The following is a 26,924-nucleotide window of genomic DNA, read 5'->3' as shown; positions in this document are numbered from 1 at the left end:
ATACCCTAAGAGCCAACAGTTCGAGCGCAAAAGTTCATTCCAACATTCAGTGGTTCATAGCTTTGGTCGTAGTCAAATCCATGGATACAGATTCTTCAATCGAATAAGTAATTTTTGCAGCTGCTATCTTTCCCGTGGCAACTGGTAAAAAAATCAATTATACTCTATTCCTTTTTTCCAGTCGCTGGAACACTTTAATTGCAAACATTGGGGTGTTCAGTGTTGTACAGACACAGATTAAATTACACAACAATCTATAAGAGACAGTAAGTATGTTCTTTCTTTCCGTTTTTCCTCATAATACAGAATTCTTTCCTTGAGACTGGGTATTTGGCAACGAAATATTTTACTGCAATGATGACTGTATGACCCAATTAACTTCAATTTATCCAGTGGTACACATTTTCCTGGGTCATGCAGACATCAAAATTAATTGTGTGCTATATGGCCATGACACAGTTTAATTTGCAGCGGACTGATCATTATTTTCTCCAATCAGATTTCTGAACTGTAAAAGGCTAGACTCTAGAGACCTAATGTGGTCAATGATCTGATATCATTGAAAAATCTGGTAAATTTTTTGTGTGGCTAAAAACTGGTCCAGTCACACCCAAAACCGGTCAAACCAGCCGGTTAGCTCCCTGAGATATCAAATCGGTCCAATAAATCTGATTTGTTGGTTGGTCAAGTCCAATGGCCGGATTGGTAGAAGTACCTAACCGTTCCTAACCGACCGATTTTGTAAAAAACCAGCTGGTTAGGAAGCCACATGGTTGGGCATGTTGATGTGACCCACATGTTGGATAACTATGGCTAGTTCCCTCCTAAATCTAGCCCCCTAAGCTTATAAAAGGATGCATAAGCTCCTATTTGCCTCACATTTGATTTCTAGTATTTGTGAGCATATGAGAGCTTGGATAGTGTTGCAACAACATTGAGTTTTGGAGCAACAACAAGAAGTTTGGAGGTTCTTTGTTATTTTGGAGTTGGTTTGGAGCTGTCTAGTGGAGTTGGGGGTGTTTATCCCAATGCAGATCTAGTAGTTGAACTAGGATCTGAAAAAAGTGAACCACCAAGACCAAGCATGGCACATGGTGACCTGCGAGGGAAGCAGTAGTGGTGCAGCTAGACGAACTCGTGCTTCTAGTTCTACCAGGTCTAGTGTTGTTGCTCATGTTACTACTAGTACTGCTATTGAGGCTGGAGAGGACTTTGAGGAGTCCTCAGACTCTGAGCTAGATGATGTTTATGTAGCTCCTAGTGATGATCCCATGTGTAGTAGTGTTGATGAGTTTGATGAGTGATCATGTTGATCAGTGATTTGTAATAGGCTAGTGGCCTAGTAGCTTGAGTTGTAGCATTGTTTCTGGACTCTGGATGCCATTTAGAGCCTCATTGTAGCATTGTTTATGGACTCTAGAGCTGTTTAGAGCCTCATTGGTTATGTATTTTGTTGATGATATCATTGAAACCCGGTTCCGGTTTTTAGAACTATGGTCTAGACCACCCATGAAGGAACAAATATTTCAATTATGGGCACGAGAATGAAGCTTGAACCACTCACCCAAGAAACTTATGAGGAACAGTACATGAGTGATGATGATTTTGGAAATGTGTGTCATCAAATGAAAGACAACAAGAATTGGCCTTGAACAGAATGAATAGCATCTCTAGTACGGATGGTTGTGTGAGTTGGGCAAACTTTGCATCGCACAAACCGGAAGGATTTGGCACATGCAAGAAGTCCATACTTCAGGGATTGATAGACATTTTGTAGTTGGCAAAACCATAGCAAATCTATAAAGCGTGTCTATTGGCAAAGGATGCCTGAGCCGTTTCCTATGTTCATATGCACATGTGTGTTGTATAGTACTAGCAAACCCAACAATAGGAAGCTTGGACTTCATATGCCTCTGCCAGTTCCAAGCAAACAATGGGAGTCTTTTGCATGTGTTAACTTTTGGTATGTTTTATGCAAGAGCAATTTATTTAAAATTTCACAGTTAGCAATCACATCAGCATTAAGATAAATTGCAGATAGAACATAAATATAAATCGCAAAAGACAAACCAAGACAAGAGAACACAAGATGTGGCGCTAGCCAAGGACAAACCCCACAATGTGTGAGGAAACCCTTGATCAATTCTTCTTTTATGTTCTTCAAAGTTCAGCAAAGAAAGAGAGAGAGAGAGACGGTACATTTACAACAGAAGTCAACACTTTGACTTATCTAGATCTAGCATAGATCATCCTAGTGTAGGGAGTATGGTAGGTACAACGATGCGTCCATTGGTACTACTGTGGTCCCTAACTTCATTTCCCTACTCATTGATCAGATGAGAGGTACTTCCCATGAGTCCCAAACTGCATGGGTAGAATGCCTCGACAGGAGAACTAATCAATCCTGTCCTCACAGGAGAACACATCAATCCTGCTACAATCGCCATGGAGAACACATCAATCCAGGCCGCCATGGAGAACACATCAATCCAGGCCGCCATGGAGAACACATCAATCCAGGCCTCACAGGAGAACTAATCATCTTGCTACACAGGAGAGCGAATCATCCTATTCCACAAGAGAGCGAATCATCTTGTCCCACAAGAGAGCGAATCATCTTGTTCCAATGTGCACCACCAAGGGATGGTGAGTCACCCTGTGGTCGTATGTTGCTCCAGTAAGAACATCAAGCCCCCTAGAGCTCCCAGAGCTTTAATGTATAAAACATGCAGGACCCTTTTACAAAAGGTCTCTCGACGACTTCAAGTTGTTCTGGAAAATCACAAATTTGATCTTTCCCTAGGGCTCTGACCTGTACATCATCTTAGTGCGATGGAGCCTCCTTGCTCATCGACTTACTATATCCCAGATAAGGCAGTATTTGATGTCTGTCTGCTGGAGCAATTGTCGAATACGAGATTCCTCAATAATCGAATCCCACCACTGGTTGTCACAGAGAAAAACAACGCACTTAAGAGCTTCCGCAACCATGCAGCTTCATACAAGATCATACTCGTAGCCATGTATTCAATCTTGGCAGTGCTTATAGCGACCGACTTCTGCTTCTTGCATCGAAGCAGAATCCAAAGAGAACCAACACTAAAAATTTCTCTAGTGATCCTCCACACTGCCTGCCCATTCGACATTCGAATAATAATGCAATTTCATTTTTCCAGCAGTGTATATCAATCCATGAGAGATTGTGCCCTAAAGATATCTCAGAAGATTTTTGGCACCAATCCAGTGAGGCTCAACCAAATATGAGCTCACCATGCTAACTGCAAAACATGTCCAGACGAAGGTTCACCAAGAATATCAATGCGAATGAGTTTATGAAACTCAGAGGCATTCCCAAATCTGGTCTGACATCACTACCATATAACTTATGATCCTCAAGGTAGTCACAAGCTTGCAGTTTATCATTCCACATCCGAAATCCACTACCATATAACTTATGATCCTCGAGGTAGTCACAGACTTGCAGTTTATCATTCCACATCCAGAATCCAACTCCCTCTGTCTTCTACAAATGAGAGGGTCTGCACCTGTCAGAGATAGGTGCCGCTATGAGAGGTCTATCATCCTCAACCTTCAGGTAAAGGTTTGGATCGATTTCACTCTTAGTGAGTCTCAACTTCATCTGACAGCTATCAACCCTCTCATATTACGCCTGGGGTGCTTTGCTTCAAGCCATAAAGGGCTTTCTTCCACTAGCATACGTGAGATTCCTGATCATCAATCTCAAACCCCTCGGGGAATGGTCCCCTTGTAAGATTTTCCTTCGGTACATCTCAGACATGTACCTTCATGCTTTTTTATTTTTTCTTTTTTCTTTTTTGAATTTAGGCATCTCTGGTCACCATCTGACTCACAAACCTCCGGTATTGTGTCAATGGACATGGTCCCCAGTGGACTTCCTGCAACTTGATACAACCTTGAACTCAAAAACATGCTTGTATTACAAAGAAACTCACATACATTCAACGAAAGGATGTCGCATCCATAACCATGAATGAAGTAACATGAGAGTCAAGGTCTCTTTTTTGTGGTGATGTCCAACTATCTTGTTCCAAATAGAGGAATTTAAGGGACCAGACTCCATCAATAAATTAGTCCTGTATAATTTAAAAGGATAAAGATTCTAGAGCCACAATAGACTCTATAAACGACTCCAATGAAGGCAAACAAGAGGTTCTAAAGGATACTACAAAAAATGATGCCAATGGACCAAGGCCAAATCAATTTTATCGTTTGGCCATCTTGAGGGAATTAATAAACATAAATCGTTTAGGGCTCAATGTCTTCTAAACATTTATTAGTATAAGAGTGGAACATGAAGTGAGCATGAATGCTAATTAACTCAATTCGAGATTTTTCAATACCAAAGCAAGTGATTAGCTATCATATTCCCTCCTCGTTGTACTCCAATAAAAACAAATACTTAGAATACATCGAGCACCGCAATATTCATGTATGTTGATTCCCTCACAAACATGGCCTAACAAGAAAACCAATCAAACCTTGATCAACTCACAAGGTCATTGTTAGTAGTAACATTGGCACTACAATTCCTACCTAATTTGCTAAATCCTATGGCTATTGTTGGGTTGATGCCCCTTGGAGGAAGCTAACACAACTTATCTCACCTTGAAGCCATGGTCAAGTTAGACCAGGTATATAGTGTAACAAATACCTCGAAGCTTTGTGAATTTGAAAGTTAACTCTTAATGCACAAGAACCAAAATATTGGATTACCATTCACACTCACTCCTCGCACCAACCCATCCTACAAATGCTTAGAAGGCATTAAGCAATGGATCATCTAGGTGTGTTGATTCCCTCATGAGTACGGCATAATAAGGAATCCAATAAGGGCTTGAAACATTGCCATGGTCATCATTTGTAGTAACCTTGATGTCGCACTTTCTACCTAAGTTGGTTAACCCTACAATAGAAGGTTTAGTTGCTTCTGAGAGTAATGATCATAAATCATATTAATCAAGGAGGAGATACACAATTTATAGAGATGACCCTATCTTTGTGTATTAGTGTTTCGACTCTCGAGAACATCATCTAGAATTTGAAAATGTTCGGTGTGTTGATTCCCTCATGAGTATGGCATAATTAGAAAGTCAATAAAGTCATCATTCGCAATAACCTTGATGTCGCAGTAACCTTAAAGTGTTATCCCCATTTAGGATGTTTGTCTAGAATCATCCCCATCGAACCTCACACCAAATAATATATTTAAAGTATTTTTCAAAGTTCGCCATACTTCCAATGTTTTCAACATTTCACATCCTATATGCAAAATATGTTAAAATTGGCAACTAGGGCCAAACTCCACATGGGTCATCTTATTTATGACAACTGATATTTTTCTTGGATTCCTCTCTCCAAGAGGTGTAGGATTGATCTAAAGATCCTCTGATTCTGACATGTACAAATGAACTTATGAATTTATTTTGATTATGGTCAAATTATCAAGGTCAACCAGCAAACTTATGTAGGCTCAAAAGCCCAACAATCACGTCTATTCATCCTCAACGTTGCATATAAATGGAAGGTGACTTAGCCTCATTTGGACAAACTCATCTTCACACTTCTCTCTCTCTATCCCCTCATTGATTGCATATGGATTTTATGGGTCTCTCTCTCTCCACACGTCTGAAATTTCAAGAGAGCGAAATTTCAGGAGAGCGAAATTTTAGGAGGCCGAAATTTTAGGATATCGAAATTTCAGGAGAGTGAAATTTCATAATATGAGCGAAATTTCAAGAGCCAAAATTTCAAGAGACCAAATCGTGGATAGTTTGACCACGTGTTGACTAGCATGCGTTGACCTCCTTTGACTACGTTTTTTGTGAGGGTTATCTCTGTTCGGGCAAGCCACATTTCTAGGCACAAATATCGAGGCCAAACGTTGATTGTTGACGAACAACTAGGGCTGATCGCAAGTCAGTTGTTTGACCAAACTTTGTCTAGGTTGAATTTGACTATTTAGAGGGTTGTTTTATCTTGTTGTTTGGAGGTTGAAGTTGACTAAAGTTGACCGATTTGCTGATGGTAAAATCTACCCAAATGACAGCATTGACTTTTCTGGTTAGGGCTCTTTTGTTGTTGTTATAAATTATCAAATTTGTAAATTGTACTATCTCTCTCTGCTGATCTATTGAAGACTAAAAGAAGATTTAATCAAGGGTTTCCCCACATTTGGGTTTGTCCCGGGCTAGTGCCACATCTTGTGTCCTCTTGTCTTGGCTTGTCTTCTACTGTTTATGTTTACGTTCTATCTGCATTTTACTATCATGTTGATGTGATTGCTAATCTGAATATTGATACTGGGCTAATAAAGAAATTGAAGTAAAATTGCTCTAAAGCATAGAACATACCATTGTTGCCTAAAATTAACAAAACAAGACCATATACCCCTCTCTCCCACAACCCTTACATAGGCTATTGTGGGATTCTAGGATTAAAATCCTAGTGGGAAAATGCAATGTTCCACCCAGACTCGGGTGCAGGGAGATGCACAGGGGGGGACGTGTGGGAGTACCCTCAAATTTTACGGAAATTTCGGGGTGTGGGGGGCGTCGGGGTATATAATTTTTAATGAAAATTCAAGTTCATATTCATTGTTCAATAATGAAAGCATAAATATTAAATAGACTAATAGTAATATGGATACCAATACATTAAAAATTGAAATTTGATCCACACATTAAATTTAAATCCATAATTGAATTAAATAATGACATACATTGACCCATCCTCATCATTCATTTTAATACATACATCATTCATATGACATACTCATTATTCATTCATACCATGAGATTCAATAAAAAAATCAATAATGAAATATTCAAATACATTGATCCATATCATTCATCATTCTACAATCTACATTGATTTAAAAATTAAATTCAGCGTTCATTATTCTAGAAACTAAATTGAAAGGAAAACATACTAGTATATTACCGTATACAATATACTAGATACTGAAGTTTTGAGGGGGGACACTTAGACACACCCCTTTTGGGGATTCTCGTCCCCTACACTAGGGAAACGCACCCCCTTGCATCTCCCCAAGACTACCCAAAAAGGGTGTGTGGGGAAATGCACCCCCAGTAGACTCCTTGTCTCAAGTGCATGGGGTGCGAGGGGTGCGTGCACCCAACCCTGGGGGCCACGTCCCCGTGGAACACTGGGAAAATGTGTTGTTCAATGGTACCAAGTGATTGGAAGCCATACGTTGCTAAAAAGTGCCAAGTAATTGAAAATATCAAATGATACTAATCGCTGAAGCCATTCACCAAAATAAGGAAAACTTCATATTCCCAAATGCTTGTTTGCAAAATGCTAGTTGTTATGTAAACCAAAATGTCCCCAATGGGAAAAGTGTTGCATGTGCCTACTTTTACACATTTACCAACTAACTTCTAACAATTTGTTAAAGAATGGATATTGTGAAACTTCAGTCAAAGTGGGTACTTTGTAACTTCAATCTCTATCTTCTTTGCAAGGCAAAAAGACTTGGGATGATTTGTTCCCTTATTGTAATAAACTTGTTTCTATGATGTTAATAAGAGCATCAACGCATGCCAAATTGCAGAAGAGGAGGAAATATCAAGAAAAAAAATGGAGTATGGACTTTCCTCTCTATAGGAAAAGGCAATTTGCTACATGTTGGATCCAACTAAGGAGCTAAATCTAAGTTATTGAAGGCTTCAATTATAAGGTGCTTCGAATAAGAATCCCAATAACTATTAGAGCAACCTAGATCCTTGGGGATGAAGCTGGATCTTTCTTTGTGATTGGAGGGGAGGGATTGAGCAGGGTTCCAACAAAATGGTTTCATATCAACTAGGCAAATTTTTACAAGATTTCGGAAGTTTTTAAAATTTAAGATGACTCCAAACCAGTGATAGTGATCAAATACAATTTCAAAATTGATCATGTGGGATTTTATAGCTTAATTAAAGACAGCAATTTATCATGCATATGTTTGATATTTCCCACATTGAACATATATTTTATGACAAGAATCTCAAAGAAAATATAATAACCAAGATAGTATCGTAGGATTCAGATCTGTTATGAATAGAAGTGTCTCAAAAAACTATTTTTTTCCTTATTTTTCATTGTCATCGTTTTTTGACATTTGTACATATGTGCATGGATTTTTTCATTTTCATCGTTTTTTGACATTTGTACATCTGTGCATGGATAGAACTCTAACTTGTCATATATATTTCGAAGGAATTACACGAATTCTAATACTTATGAGCAAATTAGAACTTATGTGGCTAGTAGAGAAGCCCAATTTTGATCTAATGTAAATATTTCATCTTTAATATAAATGATTGAAGTCCCTTGATAAAATTTCAAGACAAGAGATTCATCAATTACCCTTACTGACAACATACCTCTAAAACTAGCATCCACATGCTTACCAAATAGTTGTGTAAACTCAAGGGTACCAGTGTCACCAAGTGCTTATGAAATAGCAGCTTGAACTAGAAGAAAGAAACTCTAAATCAGTGATAGATTGCTTCATGGAGCCCACAGAATACTACTCTGAGTAAAGAGTTGGCACCAATCTCTCCTAGAACTCCCATGTCTATCAGTTTGGTGAAGTCTATCCTGGGGTCTGGAACAAGATACCTCAAAATTATCTTGAAAGAAGGACATCCTGTCGGGCGTGGTGAGTAGGGGTGCAAGAAGAGATCCAAGTTCTCACCAATCTGAAATTTGAAGTTTGAATCGCAAGTTTATCATTCACTGCCTCAGTTGGCCGAGCAACAAGGAAGAAAGAGGTGAACCTTCTATCAAACAATTTGGAAAGGGATAACCATGAAGGGGCTATGATCTAAGCCCAAGAACCCCCTTCATAAAATAAAAAAGTTATCTCTAACCAGGTTAGAAAAAGAATGTGAGGAGGGGACCACTTGAATCACGATAGGGGCAGTGAAACACTCCTTGATCTCATTGGTAATGGGGCATTTGAAGATGAAGTGATCCTCTGACAAGTGGCAAAGCAGCCCCATTCAAGCAAGGAAAGCGGTAATCAATCTCAATCCTAAGTCAATGAGAGCCCACTCTAAACCGACCAAGGGGAATGCTAAGGGTGTGTATCAATTTTTTGTGCATGTACACAGGTCATGATATCAATAAGCACACAAGTCATGATATATTCATTTCATGGCATAGCACACAGGAAGTGTGTGTGAGCAGCCTCCATTTTGTATTGTGATTAAGGATGCAAAAACACACGAAAAAGGCACATTATATGCAGGCAAAAGTGGTGCAAAGGAGAGGGAGGCAGGGAAAGAAACACAGATAAAATCCACGCACACCAATACACAGCAGAGTGTGTGTATGAGTATGAGTTTTAGTACGTGAAAACCAAAGGTGAAAACAGATACTAGAGAGATATTGCTTACAGCATATGAGCCTGCTACAGAAAATAATATCAATGAATATCATATTAACAATATTCAAATACCAATAATAATTCAAACAATTCAGTGCAGAAAAAACACATAATGTAAAAATCCAGTACAATTCCAATACGGATTTTGTTCTAAAATTTATAGCAATATCAACCTCTGAAAAGCCTAATAAATCAGAAAATTAAAAATAATTCTTCACTTGAAAATTTGACTACTTTGTTGATATTTATGCGTCCGCAATATATTTTTAATATTCTTGGCTTTTTTTGGTTTATGGGTGGACATGTATTAAATAAATGAGTTATGTTATCAAAGTCAACAAAAATTAAGTTGAACATTTCGCTGGATTTCCATACAGAAAAGGCCAATATGACCAGATCTTATGGTTTATATGGGTCTGAGGTAGTAGCTAGTTTCAGCTATCATTATCTTCCAGAAAAAAACCACATAAAGTTGAAAGCTTTAGAGCCAAGAAGAGTCCTACAAGTTCACATTGTGATATTTTCCAGACAAGGAAAATCACCTTTAGGGATGTTTTGGTATGACACGGTTTTTAATGTAATAGACCGCCTGTGAAGCTAAGGCTGAGTAACAGCTAAATTCAGCTATTACTAATAACTAACATAGTAACATGCAAGAAATATACCACGTAAAGTTGAAAAACTTTAGAGCCAAAAATACTCCCAGTTCACACTTTCTTTTAGAGGCGATTTGGTACAACTCAGATTTTAATGTAATATCTAGGTGTGAAACTCTTTTGAGGATGCTTGGTACAGCTTAGATGTCGACATAATAGACAGCCTGTAAAACTAAGTCTCAAATAAAATAGGCACATTGATCCTCTTTAAGGAAAGTTTTTCAAAACATCCCAAATAGGATACTTGTGACATTAAATCCAATGATACATGTTAGTTAATTTATTATGACCCCTATAGGAAATAAAAGTTTTCACTTAGGCAATGAAGTGCAATGATTGACAAGTCACAACAAATTCTCTACCTTGACGACCATTACATGGTAGTGAAGATTAAATGAAAAAACTTTTGAGTTGGGCTTTGATATGACACTACTTTTCTAGCCAACGTCACTGGATTCAGTCTCTAAAATCGCATCGCAAATCACCTCATAGGCTTATTTATTCAACAATCTCGCAGAATGCTAGGCTCTGCTTCCAAGATCTTACCGATCGCTTCCCATCACTAAACATCCGCATGGAAAGTGCGTTTGTACAGAGCATGCGGTCAGGAAGTATCTGAGTAAACAACTCTCTCTAGGCACGGAAATTGAATAAAGAAGTCATTTTTACAGCACATGTAATGCACTCATTCAAATGTAAATTTTATTTTCTTCCGAATACGATTACTGTTCCCTTGAAGCTTTTTCCACCATTAGTTGCAACAGTAGAGGTGGAGAACGTGATATGAGTTTGAAATGGTAGAACGTCGTTGACAAAAGGGGCAAGATGTCAATGGGACCGTAGTTCTCCAGTGAAGATGTTGACATGTCATTAGGCCAGCCACCAAGATTCACTTCTTCAAAGGCATAAATATGCGGTTTCGACCCGGTGCAACTTCTGGGTGATTTTGGGGAAAAAACCTTCTTGGAAATTTAACTAAAAACTAAGTGTGATGCACCCACATATGAAGGCCCCAACTCTTAGGAAGAGTGGAAATGAAGCCTTTAAAAAAAAACTACTGATACACACCCACAAAAGGAAGGAACATAGCAGTTTCTACAGCATTCACTTGTCATTTACCCTAAAAGCAACATGAAGACAATGATAAGAAGTATCACTGATCTATCCTTCTTTTAAGCACAGCCGCTCCACTCAATCATGTGTCAAGCTAGGAGGCCTTAGCAACAGAAAGAAGCAGATGTGGAAATAAGTAAAAGAACAGACGAATAAGCAGAAGAATGACAATGAACATACCTGTGGAGTTGGGGTTCGCTTCTCCATTGTCGTTGGGATGGAGTTGGGTTTTGGGCTTCTTGCGAGGATCCATTGACGACCGCCTGCCACCACTTTTTCACAGAACCTCCTTTTCTATCGCTTTGCTCTCGACTTCTTCTGTTGCCAGGGACGCCCCCAAATGTAGATAGATATCAGTAGCAGCAGCCGGCGCCAGGGACGTTAGAAAAAGCCCTCCCTCGCTCGTGGTTTTTTACCTTATTTTCATTTGAATGCCGAGTAAATAGAAATCGTCTTTCGACCTTAAAAACCCTACGACGCGTCAGCCCTTTTTATTTGGATTTTGTCGTCGGAGTGGAAAGTGTTTGACTTGCTTTGCCGGCATCCGTCTTCTTTCATTTTTTTAAATACTTCGACCGAAAATAGGGTTATTACTGGGCGGTGAACTTATCGCATTGAGATCCACGTAATAAGTTTAATATCATATTTTGGTCTTGGAGTGGACCACGCTCTATTCACGTGGCTCTTTGCCCAACACTTTGAGTTACCATAACGGCATATGACCCTAAGTTCGAATTCATAGCACCATCACGCTATTGGATGTGTTTACATTATATAAACTTAAATTTATCTACGTGTTTAACTTTTTATCATGGTTACGTGGACCTCTCGAATTAGGGTTGAATTTATATGGTGGGAGAGCTTATGAGTTACGGCACTAATCACATTAGAACTTGCCTTGTACTTTGATGTGGCCATAAGAGTCCTTATATGTAGAGATTAAATTCAACCCTAATTATGATTTGGGCCTATGGTACAAACTCAATCACATTTTTAAGTTTTTTTTTTGGGGCAAATATTATTCACTCGCTTTTGGTCACATGGATCCTCCCTCGTCATCTTGAAGTGTCCATGGGAGGATTTAGAGGTATGGGTTAAACTCATGTGAATGGGAGGTTATGATCTATAAGTATTATCATTGATGAAGTTCCATTTACACTAGCATTTATCTTGCACCTTAGAGAAGTTACGACGAATCTAGAAATAAGGGTTAAACATAGAAAATGATAAGTCATAACCCCAAGTGAATGTATTGTGGACCTAGTGGACACACCCACATGTTCTCATTGAGGTATATGTAATTAACCATGTTTTATTCACATGGCCTTTTACTTGACACTTTAGGGTGGTTGTGGGGCATGTGAGAAATGGATTGAATTTAGGGTAATGGTAGTTTATAATTCAGGTCTATATATATTATAGACTTAATTTAATTTTGATTAAAAAATACAAAAATAAAGAATAAAAAATATTGTTCCAAAAAGTGTTATATAGTTCAATATGCCATTGATGTTTTAAAATTTTATGTAATTTTTATGTAATGTAATGTAATGTTGATTTGGTCAAGTTATAATAATAATAAAAAGAAAAGAAAAAACTACTTTGTATAATTATAGAGTTTAGGTTTTTGTGATCCATATCAAGTTAACAAAAGATTTTAATCACATGAAATATCATTTGCCGAGGCGTTTCGAACCAACCAGTGTGGTTCATCATCACCATCCTAAATCTATCTTAATTCTGGATCTACCACATTGATCAAATCTCTTATTTTATTTTATTTTTATTTGACTTGGTCAAAATGTTTTAATTATTAATTTTAATTATTAATTTTAATTATTGTTTTAAATGTATTTTATTTTTATTATTATTGTTATTTAATTTGACCGGGTCAAAATGTTTACATAACATAACCTTACAACATCTCTTCCATATTGTGTTGGGGAGCGTCTCTCTATGGAATAAATTTATATTAATTTTTGTTGGGTAGTTCAGGTAAACCTGAATCGGTATGTTATAGGTAGTTTTTGAGCTCCAATTCTATGAGAACCCATGGTATTAATCCATTATATTTATGTGGAATATAGTATAATTAAAAGGAGAGAGACTCTAGGTAAATGTGGCATTTGGTGTTGTTAGGTGAAAAATCGAAACTTGTAACTCCTCTTTTGTGTTTTGGTGGGAAATGTTTTTAAAATTATTATAATATTTTTTTCCATGTCATATTTTTAAATATGAAGAATATATCATTTTAACTTTACACTTTATTTATAGAAATTATACGAAAGTATATCCATCTTCACACCAGATTTGTCAAGCGCAAAGAGGAATAAATCTCTCAAGGTGCAAACCTTTCCTCAAATTTTGCACTCAAAAAAATGTTTGCATCTCGAGAGATTTGATCTCTCTTCATGCTTGATAAATCCGAAGTTAAGATGGATCTAGGCTAGTAATTAATATTTAAGAGAAATGAAAGTATATCTGACACTATCACAACACAATATCTCTACATCTTCATAAAACTACAAAAACCATAGATTTCATTTATACTTACTACAATATTCTCCATATGCACTTTCTTGCCCGTGCATATGCTCTCGGCACTAAAAATTATATTATCAAGTAATTAGCTAACAAACATAACAACTAACAACTTCTACATAAACCATATACATATCCTCATTTTTGTTGTGCATAAATATAGTGTATGGAATGTTTACAAGAGAGTCTCTTTCTCATTTGTTTTCTTCTTCATGCAAAACACCCTCATGCGATGTTAAGGTCTCTTTAAAGATCTTATCTTCCTACTCATGGTATTCTCTATAAACACAAATAAACAAAATGTCTAAAAACTTCTTTGTTGCCCCATAAACCATGTTTATATTTGTGATCATCATTAAGTTTTCTATATTGTTTAAGCCCTTTTTGGAATCTATGATAAGTTTGAAACCCTTAGAACCTTAAGGTTTTCGATTCACTTTTCGACTACAAATTTGAGAAACAACTATAAAGCATAAAACTTAGCTCCATTGTTAGTCCCTTGCTTCATTGCATATTTAACAACATAAGTATTTTTCATCAAAGAAAAATATGCATGTTGCACACATACCCTAATTTCCTTGACAAGTATTGTCAAAAAATCCCTTGGCCACACCTTTATTTATTTATGGATTCTTCAAAATGTTGGAAATAGTGAAGGAGGTGGGGGGGAGGGGGGGAGTGAATCAATATTATATTACTTTTAACAATTTTTTACTTAGTTGATTTTGAAATTAAATTCACATCACATAATCAATCATCCGCAATGTATGAACACAAAAAGCAAAGTGCAAGTAAAAAACTAGATGATGAAACACTTGAAAATAATATTCAATTTATTACAATCCTTTGTAAGGAGACCAATCCTTTGTAAGCATCAACTTGCAAATTTAGAAGACTTCAACCTATAAAGGAGACAAGGGCAACAATCCTCTCATTAGCAACAACTTACAAATATAGCAGGCTCCAACCTGTCAAGGATATGAGGACATCAATCCTCGATGAGCTCCAACTTCCAGCTTATTTACTTATTCAAGAATCAATTCTTAGTCAAGGATGTTAGGGTTGTTTGAGTAAACTTGACTCAGTCAAGTTACATATGGTTCTAAGCTCCAAGCATATGAGAAACCATGGTTTCTCCCATGGTATTCAGCTTTGATGTAGCCTATTTAAAAGCTATAAAAATCAATGATTATTTGCCTTGTTGGCTAGTGAGTTCAAATAACAGTGTCTTTAGACACCACCATCTCCCTCGATTCTTTGTGACCCTAACATCTAGTAGCAGAGCTAGAGTGGTATCAAAGCCACAATCGTAAAATATAAGAGTTGAAGGTGGATGGAGAGATCTAGAGGTAGAGTGGTAGATACGAAAACTTGGTGATTATGAGAGCCTAAAGTTGAGTATGATGCATGAATAGCCTTGTAATGTATTTTGGCTATGAAAGGTTGTGGCTTTTGTCATAAAAGAGAATGATGCATGCTAATAAGAGACTGAAAAATCGTGTTGAAAGGGCATATCAAGGTATGGATCGAGCAAGATATAGTGAAAGAGAGAGGTGGTATGGACAAGAGAAAGAGAAGAATGAAGATGGAGTCAATAGTATGCAAGTTTAATAAAGCAGCCAGTGTGTAATGAGTGAAGACACTAAGTGTTTTGGTCTAAGGCAAGCATTTCCCTATGAAATTCATGTAGACATGTTGCGCGGGAGCACGCATACTTTTAAGGCCTTTAATGCACATTATTCCATTCCAAATCACTTGAGTATCTCCTTGAGGTATTTGGGTTGGGCAATGATTATTCCTTTGATGGTTTAAGAAACCTATAATCCAAAGAAGAAGGATAATTATCCAATCATTGACAGCTCAAATTCCTCTGACATTCCCTAAGTGAATCCATGATTCATATTATTGTTGATGTTGAGAGTTTCTTCTGGAATATTGTGTCTTCTCATTGAGATGTCTGATGTTTTGGGTGAACACTTCACCCATCCTCAGGGGTAGGAAGCTAAAAAATATTGATACGAAGAGTGCAAAGCCAAGATTAAATAAAGGAAGGATAAGATCGTTAGGGAAAGAATTGATCGTTAGAGAACGTGAGAAGAACGAGAACGTTAAATATATATTAATGCAGTAGTCTTTAAGGGCGATTTTTTGGAGTTTCCGGTGGATTTTGGCTTAAATCCGACAAAAACAAATGTGGGCAAATCTTGATTTATGTTGTTTAAACTCATTTTTTGACTTCTTATATGGATTCAATACTAGCAAAAACACCCAAGGCACTTCAATTGTGAAGAGTCCACCTGTCAAACTTGTGATTTCAATGAACCCTAGACAAATTAAATCGAAAAATAAACCAAAAAACTTTCCAAAAAATTACACTTAAAGACTACTCTTATATTAATTAATAATCCAAAAAGAATGTAACATGTTATAATAAATAAAATAAATTAAAATGGATCGAGGTCAAATTAAAATAATAAAAAATAAATAAAATAAAATAAGTAAAATTAGAAGATTTTATATTAAAAAGAATCGAGATGAATTGAAAAGTAATAAAATAACGTTGTCACTTATTTATAATAAAAATACCTAAATTAATATAAATTTTAGATTTGTTCAAATATCATCCTTATTTTACAATTTTTTATACGAATAATTTTTTATTTAATTTTTAATATTATTTTTATGTTTTTAATTTAAATAATTAATTCTCATCTTTTTAGCATTAATTTTCTTTCAACCCATCTAAATTATTTTAAGTAGTTTTATTATAAATAATTAATCCTCATCTCTTTACCATTAATTCCCTTGGGCCAAATCTAAACGTTTTACTATTTTAGGTAATTTTATTACAAATAATTAATCGTTGGTGACACATACTTTATTACTTTCTCTATTTCACCTTGATGCTTTTTAATTAAAAATCTTCTAATTTTAGTTGTTTTATTTTATTATTTTAATTTTAGTTGTTTTATTTCACCTTGATGCTTTTTAATTAAAAATCTTCTAATTTTAGTTGTTTTATTTTATTATTTTAATTTTAGTTGTTTTATTTTATTATTTTAATTTGACCTTGATCCATTTTAATTTAATATATTTTACTTTGCATAGTCTAACTAATAAACAATTTTCTTTTTCTTTTTCTTTTCTTTTCTTCTTTTTTTTTTTCTCTTTTTTTTGCGACATTTTTTCTAGTTAATTTTAAACAAAAACAAATCACAATATTGTTTGAAATTGTATTGTCTAATTCCAATGCAAAAAGCTACTTCATTTATAAGTTAGACTATGTCTATTTTACTTGATTTCGCTTACTCCAATCTATCACACCCTTTCTAAAATATTAATTAATGTATCTTCCTGTTCTCATTCTTCTCACGTTCCCTAACCGTCAATTCTTTCCCTAGTAGTCTTATTCTTCCTCTACTTAATCCTGATCTTGCACTCTTCGTATCAACACTTTTTAGCTTTCTGTCCCTGAAGATGGGTGGAATGTTCACTTGAAACATCAGACAGCTCAATGAGAACACACAACTTTCAAGAAGAAACTCTCAACATCAAAATGTTAATTGTGAAGATCTTCACACGAAAAATCATATTTTTATTACTGCTTCTAAAGATTAGATAATCCACATATACAAGTGTAATAAACCAACCTAGATCCATATTAACTCTGGATCAACCAAGCTATATTCCCTTTAAGTAGACGATATTCCACAAGCGACAAAGACACCCCTATTGGATATTCCTCCATATAAAATTGGGGCAAAAATAGAACACACGTTGGAATACACTATTGTCTGCAAATTTGTTGGGACATGGTCATTAGAAAAGACTTTGTTAAACTCACGCATGGAATAGACAGATTATGAAATATAAGCATGACATTGTCTTTACTATTCGAAAGATGTTCATTTATAATACATTGTACATAACTGTTGGATTCATCTTCCAACGTCTCTTGGACTCCTTTGATTGTTTAACTTCCACACCATAACCCTTAGAAGATTAGGTGTCCAACATCCCCCCCTTAATCTGAAGGGGTATGTATGAGTCCAATAAGAGAATTGTAATATAAAATGTGCAAAAATGCATGGCAGCATTATGCTGAATGTGCTCTCTGGAATGTTGTTATGAGGGGTTGGTTTAAGGATTACCACCAACATTGGAATGCTTAGTGCAGTTCCTGAATCTCTTTCAAATCTAGCAAGAAGTTGAAATCTTCTGCTACAGGAAGTGTCCCTAATGCTTTGGAGAGGGATACCTTCAACCTGGGACAGGGAGGTCCACAACCTGCAGTGGTTTAAGGAAGGTCACCAACCAAAGGAACGCTTAGTGCGATTCTTGGAACTCTTCCAAAACTTGAAAGAATTTGAAGTCTTCTGCTATAGGAAGTGTCCCCGATTCTTTGAAGAGGGAGAAACTCAACCTGAAAAGGGAGGTCTCAACCCCGCATAGATGATTTAAGGTTGACCACTAACCAAAAGCATGCTCATGGGCATCTCTGTGTCTAGCTACAACTCTGAATTTGGTATGGTAGGTTGTGGTTCAAGCTCGATTGACATGGATTTGAAACTTGTAGATGACCATCACTTCCCCCATGTTAGATACAAGGTGAGATGATGTAGAAAACTCAACTGCAAGACCTTTTAATATTCTAGAAGAATTTCTGACATATGACTGAAATATCTTCTTGGTTGTTGAAGCCCATTGTCAAGAAGCGATCCATCCAAGATTAATGTTTGTTCTTGCAGGAGGCTTGTTTTTTAAGCATATGTGTGAAGAATGAGTGCGTTGACCAGAACAATGAAGATCAAAACAATGATCTTTCACATGGCCAACTTTGTCACAATGTTGGCATTTAATAATCGATTGTGGCTATTGTGGAAGACAACTAGAATTTGAAACAATTGAAGGTGAATTGTCATGAAGAAATCCAACACTCTGAAACTGGATGGGCTTTGAGTAATCTGGAATGTGAAAGGAAACCTCCTTATCATATCCAAGACCTGTTTTGTGCTTGTTATGGACAAGCTCTTCCCAAGGTCTGATGACCAACTTGGGAAGTGCAGGCTGAATTTTTGCATCTGCATGTAACTTTATTGCTTCATTGGGCACTGGATCTGAATCAACTGTAACATTATTGACTTGTTGTTTATGGGAGTTTGTTTCAATGTTCTGAACAGAAACAGGTTCAGAATGATGACTCCATTGTTGTAATTCTTCCTGCTGTAGTTGAGATTCAAGCTGCAAAAAATCAATCTGTTCTTGTGCATATTGTAGACAGGTCTGAATTTCAAAGAGAGAGTCTTTGTTGATTTCGACTGTGTTGTCATCAATAGACATGATTAGATTGCTTAATAAGTCTAGCAAATGATCAAGTTTGGCCATTTTTCAAGCTCAACAACACAAACTCAGCAAACAAAAGATGTCCACTTCAAATGAAAATGCACTAGTAAACATACAAAAGGACAAACAACTTTCAATGCTAGATAGCTGCAACTACACAATTTAAATCTTCTGCTAGTACAAACTGCAACAACATCATTTTATGCCAAGACTTTGCCTTGATCTCTATACCTCCAATTTCCTTATTGTTGTCAAAGCAGTATACAATGCAGAGAGATAAAATAGAAGCTATGATATGCCAATTTTTACTCTATCTTATTTGACATTGTAGGTAACACCATTGTTGTAGAATACCAAAATATTTTCTCGAAAGCTCATGTTACAACCATTTTCTCTAATGGAAGAGATAGCTCTGCATTCAAATACCATTCTCTGACACTTCCAAGCATTGTTGTTATCAACTTACCTATATATTTTTTTCATTTTCCAACTTTTAAAGTGGCTCCAAATGTTGCACTTGATGATATGGTACAAAATTAAACTATTCAACGAAGACCTTCACCACAATCCACGACATGTTTAACAACCAACAACATATATATAAGCCAATACAATGCTCTTTTTGATGCATATATGTCACCGTTCAACACTCATAAATGGTTGATATCAAACGCACATACCAAGATTTAATGCATAGTGAGGAGGCACCAACACATGATAATCAAGAAATTTTAAGCAGCACTTAACCAACTCCAATACAACGCTCACTACTTCGGTACTGAAGGCTCAATGCATAGAGCTTCAATGTCCAATCATAACTCAATGCACATATAAACAAAACAGACCACCAGAGCCGACCACACTGCTCCAAAGCTCACACACGGTTGTTGTGCATCGAGATTATGGGCGTTCATGTCAACATGGCCGCAACATTCACAAACTTGAACTTGACCTTAAAACCATTCTCCCAATTTTACTTCTTCAATAAATCTCACTTGAAATGTCCGTCCTTTCAACCAGCTTGTACAAAAAAGTGCAATGATTTTGAAGTTTGAACACACTAGATGGTGAAACAAGAGCATCTACCAGAACATCATGTGGAGAAACAAGTGTTTGAATCATTGAGAAAAGTGGATTGAATTTAGCGGCAACAATGGACAGGGAGTGGGGTTGGAAATTGAGAAGTGCACAGAATGATGTTATTGACAGAAGAGAATGCCTCAGGCGCCTTGCCTTGGAGACCATTGATCTCGCCAAGGATCTGTATTTCATGCACAATCATCTCGACAGCTATGAATGCAAACTATGTTTGACCCTACATAACAATGAAGGCAACTACTTGGCACACACAAGGAAAGAGACACCAGACAAATTTAGCAAAATGTGTTGCTCGGGAATCAAAAGATTCTACAATCCAACCATAACCAAATAAAAGGAAGGTTGCACCACGAAGATTAATTAAAATTGGTCGGTTTGGTTATAGGGTTACAAAGCAATTTGATCCAGAGACAAAGCAATGTTCTTTGCTTTTCGCGATTGAGTTTCCAGAAATAGAGGAAGGTAGTAAACCGAGACACTGTTTTATGTCCTCCTTTAAGCAGAGGGTTCAAGCATGGGATAAACGGTACCAATTTCTTCTATTTGCGGCAGATCCTTATGAGATTATTGCTTTCAAGGTTCCTAGTATAGAGATAGACAAGTCAACCTCCAAGTTCTTTTCCCACTGGGATCTAGATACACAAATGTTTACGCTGCAACTTTACTTCAAAGTCAAACCAAAACTTAATACAGAGAAATTATAACTCTTGTGGTATGGAGGAGGTGGGCACAATGAGATTCATTGCAGCATGAATATGGCGAGTGAAGCACTATATGTATTGACTATAGCATATGATATAATAGAGAGAACACGGTACCCGATGGGAGGTAAGGCCGCTGGTTCGAAACTGTTGCACAACAATCAAATCATATACAAGGTTTTAAAAAACTCACAAAGATGCACAAACTTCAAAAACAATTTTCAAAACCTCATAGAGATGCTCCCAACCAACATACCAGTTACAATGCAATGAGAATAGACTAAAGAGGTGGAGAATCATTGAGTAGAATGGTGTGCAGAGTAACGAAATGGTCCGCCAGGTGAGCACCCAAGCAAAGCAAATAGACGTTATGCCTATGACAGGTTCAATAGAAAAATTAATGGCAGCAGTTTCTAGAAAGGATGCAGAGTAGACATGCCCTGAAAATACCTAGGCCTGGACGGCTCTGATACCATGTTAAACTCACACATGGAATAGACAGATTATGAAAGATAAGCATGAGATTGTCTCTATTATTCACAAGATTCCCATTTATAATACATTGTACATGATTGTTGGATTCATCTTCCAACATCTCTTAGACTCCTTTGACTGTTTAACTTCCACACCATAACCATTAGAGGATTAGGTGTCGAACATACTCTGATAAGTTGGATCAAGGAAAATGTAAAAAATGTGATGTAGAATCGCAATTGTTCAAGAAATTATAATCTAAATCAAGAGACATTGTTGACACCTAATCATAGGGATTGGGTGAACAACTGTAATTAGTGTAAATAAATAATATAAGAAATGGAGAGTCATCGAGAGATGAACTGAACAGTCACTCCCTCTTTTATATAATAATAAACAACCTGAAAGAATAATAAGATTACATTTGAGGAGTTACCACCTAGTTTGACATGGTATCAGAGCCAGCGCCATTTTTGGCTTCCCTCTTTGCTTTGTAACTCCCTTCTGCCTATTCTGCCTATTTTGCAAAACTGACCTCTTTCAACCACTCCACAGGTGTGCCTTTGTTAAGAATTTGATGACCGTTCTGCAGGTTTTCCCCTCTCCGGCAACTGCTGTAGACGTTCGGCTGGTTATGTGAGGCAACTGCTCCATGGTATTGGCCCTCTGCCTTCCCTAAAAAAATCATGGGTACTTTCTTTGACATGGAGTTTTAGACTGTGACTCTCATATTGACCGTGAAGAAAACTTGTAGATTACATGCCTTATTATCTATTCTAATATGTTTTTAAGTGGGCTGTACTAGTGAATTTTGAAAGAGGCATTTTATTTGAGTCCTATATAGGATGTTTTTAAGTGGGTTATACTAGTGAATTTTGAAAGAGACATTTTATTTTGTCAAAAATGTGCTTGTTTTCATCAGAGATACAGGTCCTGAATGTGTGCTTTGTTGATAGTTAGACATTGAGGTTCAATTTTTGTGTGGACCATCTCTAAATCGGACCTTCTGAAGTGGAAGCCTTACATCTGTACTCACCTGTTGGGTTTTGTGAGCATGTCCATACCTCTGTTATATACATTAAAATTGTAGTTTTTTTTACAAGCAGAAGTGCAATTTCTTACAGCTTATTGGCAGTATATATATATATATATATATATATATATTATATGTTATGCACTCATTAATATCTATTGTGGGAGTGGTCCTCAACGGGAAGGAAAATTATCCTGAGTGGTCTCAGAAAATCAAACACACTCTCGTTTTTAATGAGCTGTGGAAAGGAGTGTGTGTTGGAAATGAAGATAAAGAGCCAAAACAGCCTACCTCAGACAAGGAATTTGCCATTTGGGAAAATAATAACAACAAGGCTTATGCATTGATTGCAACATCAGTAAATGAAGAGGTGAGTTGCCATATTTCACCATTTTCAAATGCTTTCGAAGCCTTACAAAAATTGAAGGAACTCTATGACTCACACTCTGCACTTGAAGTTGTTCAACTCATGATTAAATTTTTCACCCTTGAATTACAAAATGATGATCCTCTTGCTCTTGCATCAGAAGTAAAATCTATTATGCATGACATCAAAGTCACTAATGTTGAACTGGACATTCCTCTGATAGCTTTTCTCAGGGCACTTTATCCCACTAACTCAAATTATCTTAAGTCATTGCAAGCAAATGGAAACCTCAAGGATATTACCTTTGCCTCCCTTGTGAAAAAATTTGCTGAAAGAGAGAAAGCTTTTGGGAAGAAGACAACTCCTCAGTCTTCTGAAGAGGCTGCATGCCTTGCACATAGAGAGAAGAATGTTGCTCAAGATTCTTCTGGAGGAAGAGGTGGTCGAAGAGGAAGAGGAAGAAATTTTAGAGGTAGGGGGGGCAGACACTCTCAAGGAGAAAAGACAGATTTGCACTACATATGTTGCAAAAGAGATGGATCACATGATGCATCCACATGCAAGTTGCCTTGGGACATAATTGAGCATGAAAGAAACCAACCCAAAGGTAAAACTAATGACAAAGAGAAAGGTAAAGCACATGAATCTGCTCACTATGTTGTGGCACACCATAATATTGGAGTAAATGAAGACTTATTTAATGCTTCACTTGCTTCTTGGAAAAATGATTGGTTGCTTGATTCAAGAGCAACTTGCCACATGAATTTTAGAAGAGATTTTTTTGAAGAATTTACTGACAATGTTGATGGAGCGGTATACTTTGCCGACAAATCAAAGCTCAAGCCATCAGGGCTTGGTACAATTAGGCTTAAATTGCCTGCTCTTCTAGACTTTCTTCTGCATCATGTTTTATATCTCCCACAACTGAGGAGAAACTTGTTGTCCTTGGTCCACATCTGCAGCAAGGACACTCCATTCATATGTTTGATGGCAAGCTTGAGGTGAGAAAAGCATCAGACCACTCACTTGTCATGACAGGGATAGAAAAAGAAAGGCTTCTCAAGCTGCAGGGTACCTCTGCTCGTGCACAAAATTTCTCATACAATTCTCATTATGAAGAAGGTACATTTCCATCAAGTTTATTATGGCAGCCTAGATTTGGACACTTGAACTATGACAACCTCTGCTTGTTGAAGAAAAATGGTGTTATTGGTTTGCCTACAATTGCTAGGAAACTTAAGCAATGTGATGCTTGCATTCTAAGAAAGCATAACAAACAATCTTTTCATGATTCACATTCCAGAGCACATAGAAAACTTGAACTCATTCATTCAGATTTATGTGGTCCAATGCTTGTTCCTTCTGCAAATGAAAATAAATATATGATGACATTTATTGATGACTACACCAGAATGTGTTGGGTTTATTTATTAAAGAACAAATATGATGTTTATCAAACATTCAAGAACTTTCAGACATGTATTGAAAATGATGCTCATTCTCATATTGGCTCTATTCGCACTGATAATGGAAAAGAATACACTTCAAATGAATTTGAAAACTATCTTCGCCAAAATGGGATCAAACATGAAACAACTGTGCCTTATAATCCCCAACAGAATAGAGTAGCTGAAAGAATGAATAAGACAATCTTAAATATGGTGCGCTCCATGATTTTTTTCAAAAAATGTAAAATTGATGTTTTGGGTTGATGCAATTCTATGTGATGTATATGTAAAGAATAGATGTCCATCTAATGCTATTAGAAACAAGACTCCTTATGAAATGTGGTATGGGCACATTCCTTCGGTAAAGCATCTCAGGGTCTTTGGTTCCACATGTTATGCCTTGATACCAAAGGTACATTGAAACAAACTTGGTGTAAGAAGTTGTAAGTGTATCTTCCGGGGGTATTCAAACACCTCCAAAGCATACCGTCTGTATGAAGAAGTCAATAAAAAGATTGTTGTATCTAGAGATGTAATCTTTCTTGAATCATCCAAAACTAACAATGTTGTTGAGCGGCAACTTGATCACTTGGATAGATTCGCAAATGCAAAATCATTTCAAGAATTTGATACTCAGATTCCACATCTTGAAGGGAGGATTCCTATACTAGATCAACCTGTGGAATCTTCTTCTAAAGCACTCTCTCCTGGCATGAAACTCCAACAATGGATGATACTTTGAGCGATGTGATTGACAGAATTGGGAGACTCAATCTTGATTCAGTCCTAACTCAATTAACGGAGCAGCCTTCACCATCTCAGAAAGGTCCCCCAAAGTGGCTGACAAAGACACTTGAAAGTGTTCATCATGATGAGGTTGGAAAGACACGAACTAGAAATTCAATCCGGCAAAATGGAGGTGATGTAGATGACTCTGATTCACCTGTTGATATGGATGTTTCTTATGATTGTGAATTGAATTTGTCTATAGGTTTGAACCAAATTCCTTCAAAGAAGCTGCTTGTCATGATGAATGGAAAGAAGCAATGTAAAAGGAGTATGATGCCTTGGTAAAGAATGGCACTTGGAAGCTGGTTGATCCTCCATTGGGAACCAAACCAATCGGCTGCAAGTGGGTCTACAAGAACAAGTATAAATTTGATGGCTTACTTGACAAGCATAAAGCCAGGCTTGTGGCAAAAGGTTTTGCACAGAATGAAGGGGTCGATTATGAAGAGACTTTTGCCCCCACAGCAAAATGGGCTACCATTCGGACACTCTTTGCCCTGGCAGCTCAAAACGGTTGGAAAGTCCATCTAATGGATGTAAAAATTGCTTTCTTGAATGGAGATCTAAAAGAGAATGTTTTTATGTCCCAGCCTAAAGGATTTGTTGTAAAAGGACATGAACATAAAGTATGCAAACTTGTGAAATCCTTGTACCACCTCAAACAAGCACCGCGAGCCTGGTATGAAAAACTAACTGAGCATCTTCTAAAACTCAATTTCAAACATTATGATCTTGATGATGCAACTTTGTTTATCAAGAAGGTTGGCAAAATAGTTGTATATCTTGTGGTATATGTAGATGATCTTTTAATAACAGGGAACAACGAGAGCTACATTGCATCCGTAAAGAAGGAATTGAGGAAAGGTTTTAAAATGACTGATTTGGGCTATGTTCATTACTATCTTGGTATTGAAGTAACTCAACATCCGAAGTCCATATTCCTTTCTCAAAAGAAGTACATTGGAGATCTGTTGAACAGATTTGGCATGACTGAATGCAATCCTCTGACTACTCCAATGGAACAAAACTTAAAGCTCACATCCATTGAAGGAAAAGAATTTGAGGATGCAACAAAGTATAGACAACTTGTAGGAAGTCTCAACTACCTAACTACTACCAGACCAAACATTTCGTTTGTTGTTGGAATCCTCTCCAGGTTTATGCAAAAGCCTTATGAGAGACATTGGTCTGCTGCAAAAAGAGTTCTAAAGTACTTGAAGGGAACTCAAGAATTGGAATCAAGTATACACAGGTGGGCGACTTTAGCTTGATTGGATGCTCTGATTCAGACTTCGATGGAGACAAAGAAATTGGGGTATCTACTTCAGGCTATGCTATGAGTCTTGGATTAGGAGCTGTCTCCTGGAGATCACGCAAATAATCAGTTCTAGTAGATTCCACAATAGAGGCAGAATATGTGGCAGTAGCTGAGGCAACAAAAGAAATTGTGTGGCTCAGGAAAATTCTTGAAGATTTGCAAGTAAAACAAGTACAATCGACTCCACTCATGATTGACAATACCTCGATAATAAAGTTGGCCAAGAACCTAAAGTTCCATGATCGAGCGAAGCACATCAATACAAAATATCATCTTATTCGACATCATGTTGAGGCCAAAACAATTGATCTTCACCATTGTTCCACTAATGAGCAGATTGTAGACATCCTCACCAAAGCGCTTGGAAGAGAAAAGCTTGAAAGATTCATAACGATGTTTGGACTCACGAACACCCCTTCAAATTAAGGGGGGGAATGTTGACACCTAATCATAGGGATTGGGTGAACAACTGTAATTAGTGTAAATAAATAATAGAGGAATTGGAGAGTCATCGAGAGATGAACTGAACAGTCACTCCCTCTTGTATATAATAATAAACAACCAGAATGAATAATGCGATTACATTTGAGGAGTCACCTCCTGGTCT

The 26,924-nt window shown here is 36.9% G+C and overlaps 1 protein-coding gene and 1 pseudogene across 1 annotated transcript in view; one reads left to right on the top strand and one right to left on the bottom strand.

Moving 5' to 3' along the window:
• LOC149198831 (zinc finger CCCH domain-containing protein 14-like) overlaps positions 1–11,703 on the bottom strand; it is a 70,849-nt gene extending 59,146 nt beyond the window's left edge. Inside the window, exon 1 of the mRNA XM_089402181.1 lies at positions 11,386–11,703. Within this exon, the coding sequence (XP_089258307.1) occupies positions 11,386–11,458 (73 nt within the window). The 5' untranslated portion in view covers positions 11,459–11,703. The remainder of the gene's footprint in view (positions 1–11,385) is intronic.
• Positions 11,704–20,242: 8,539 nt separating this feature from the next.
• Positions 20,243–20,891, top strand: LOC149198830 (uncharacterized; annotated as a pseudogene).
• Positions 20,892–26,924: the final 6,033 nt, after the last annotated feature.

Source organism: Pinus tabuliformis, chromosome 2_1 (assembly GCF_031772625.1).
Source record: "Pinus tabuliformis cultivar Carrire ecotype Pingquan chromosome 2_1, CPIR1, whole genome shotgun sequence".
NCBI lineage: Eukaryota > Viridiplantae > Streptophyta > Pinopsida > Pinales > Pinaceae > Pinus > Pinus tabuliformis.
Note: the sequence above shows the minus strand (reverse complement) of the source record. Positions and strands in the feature narration are given on the sequence as shown.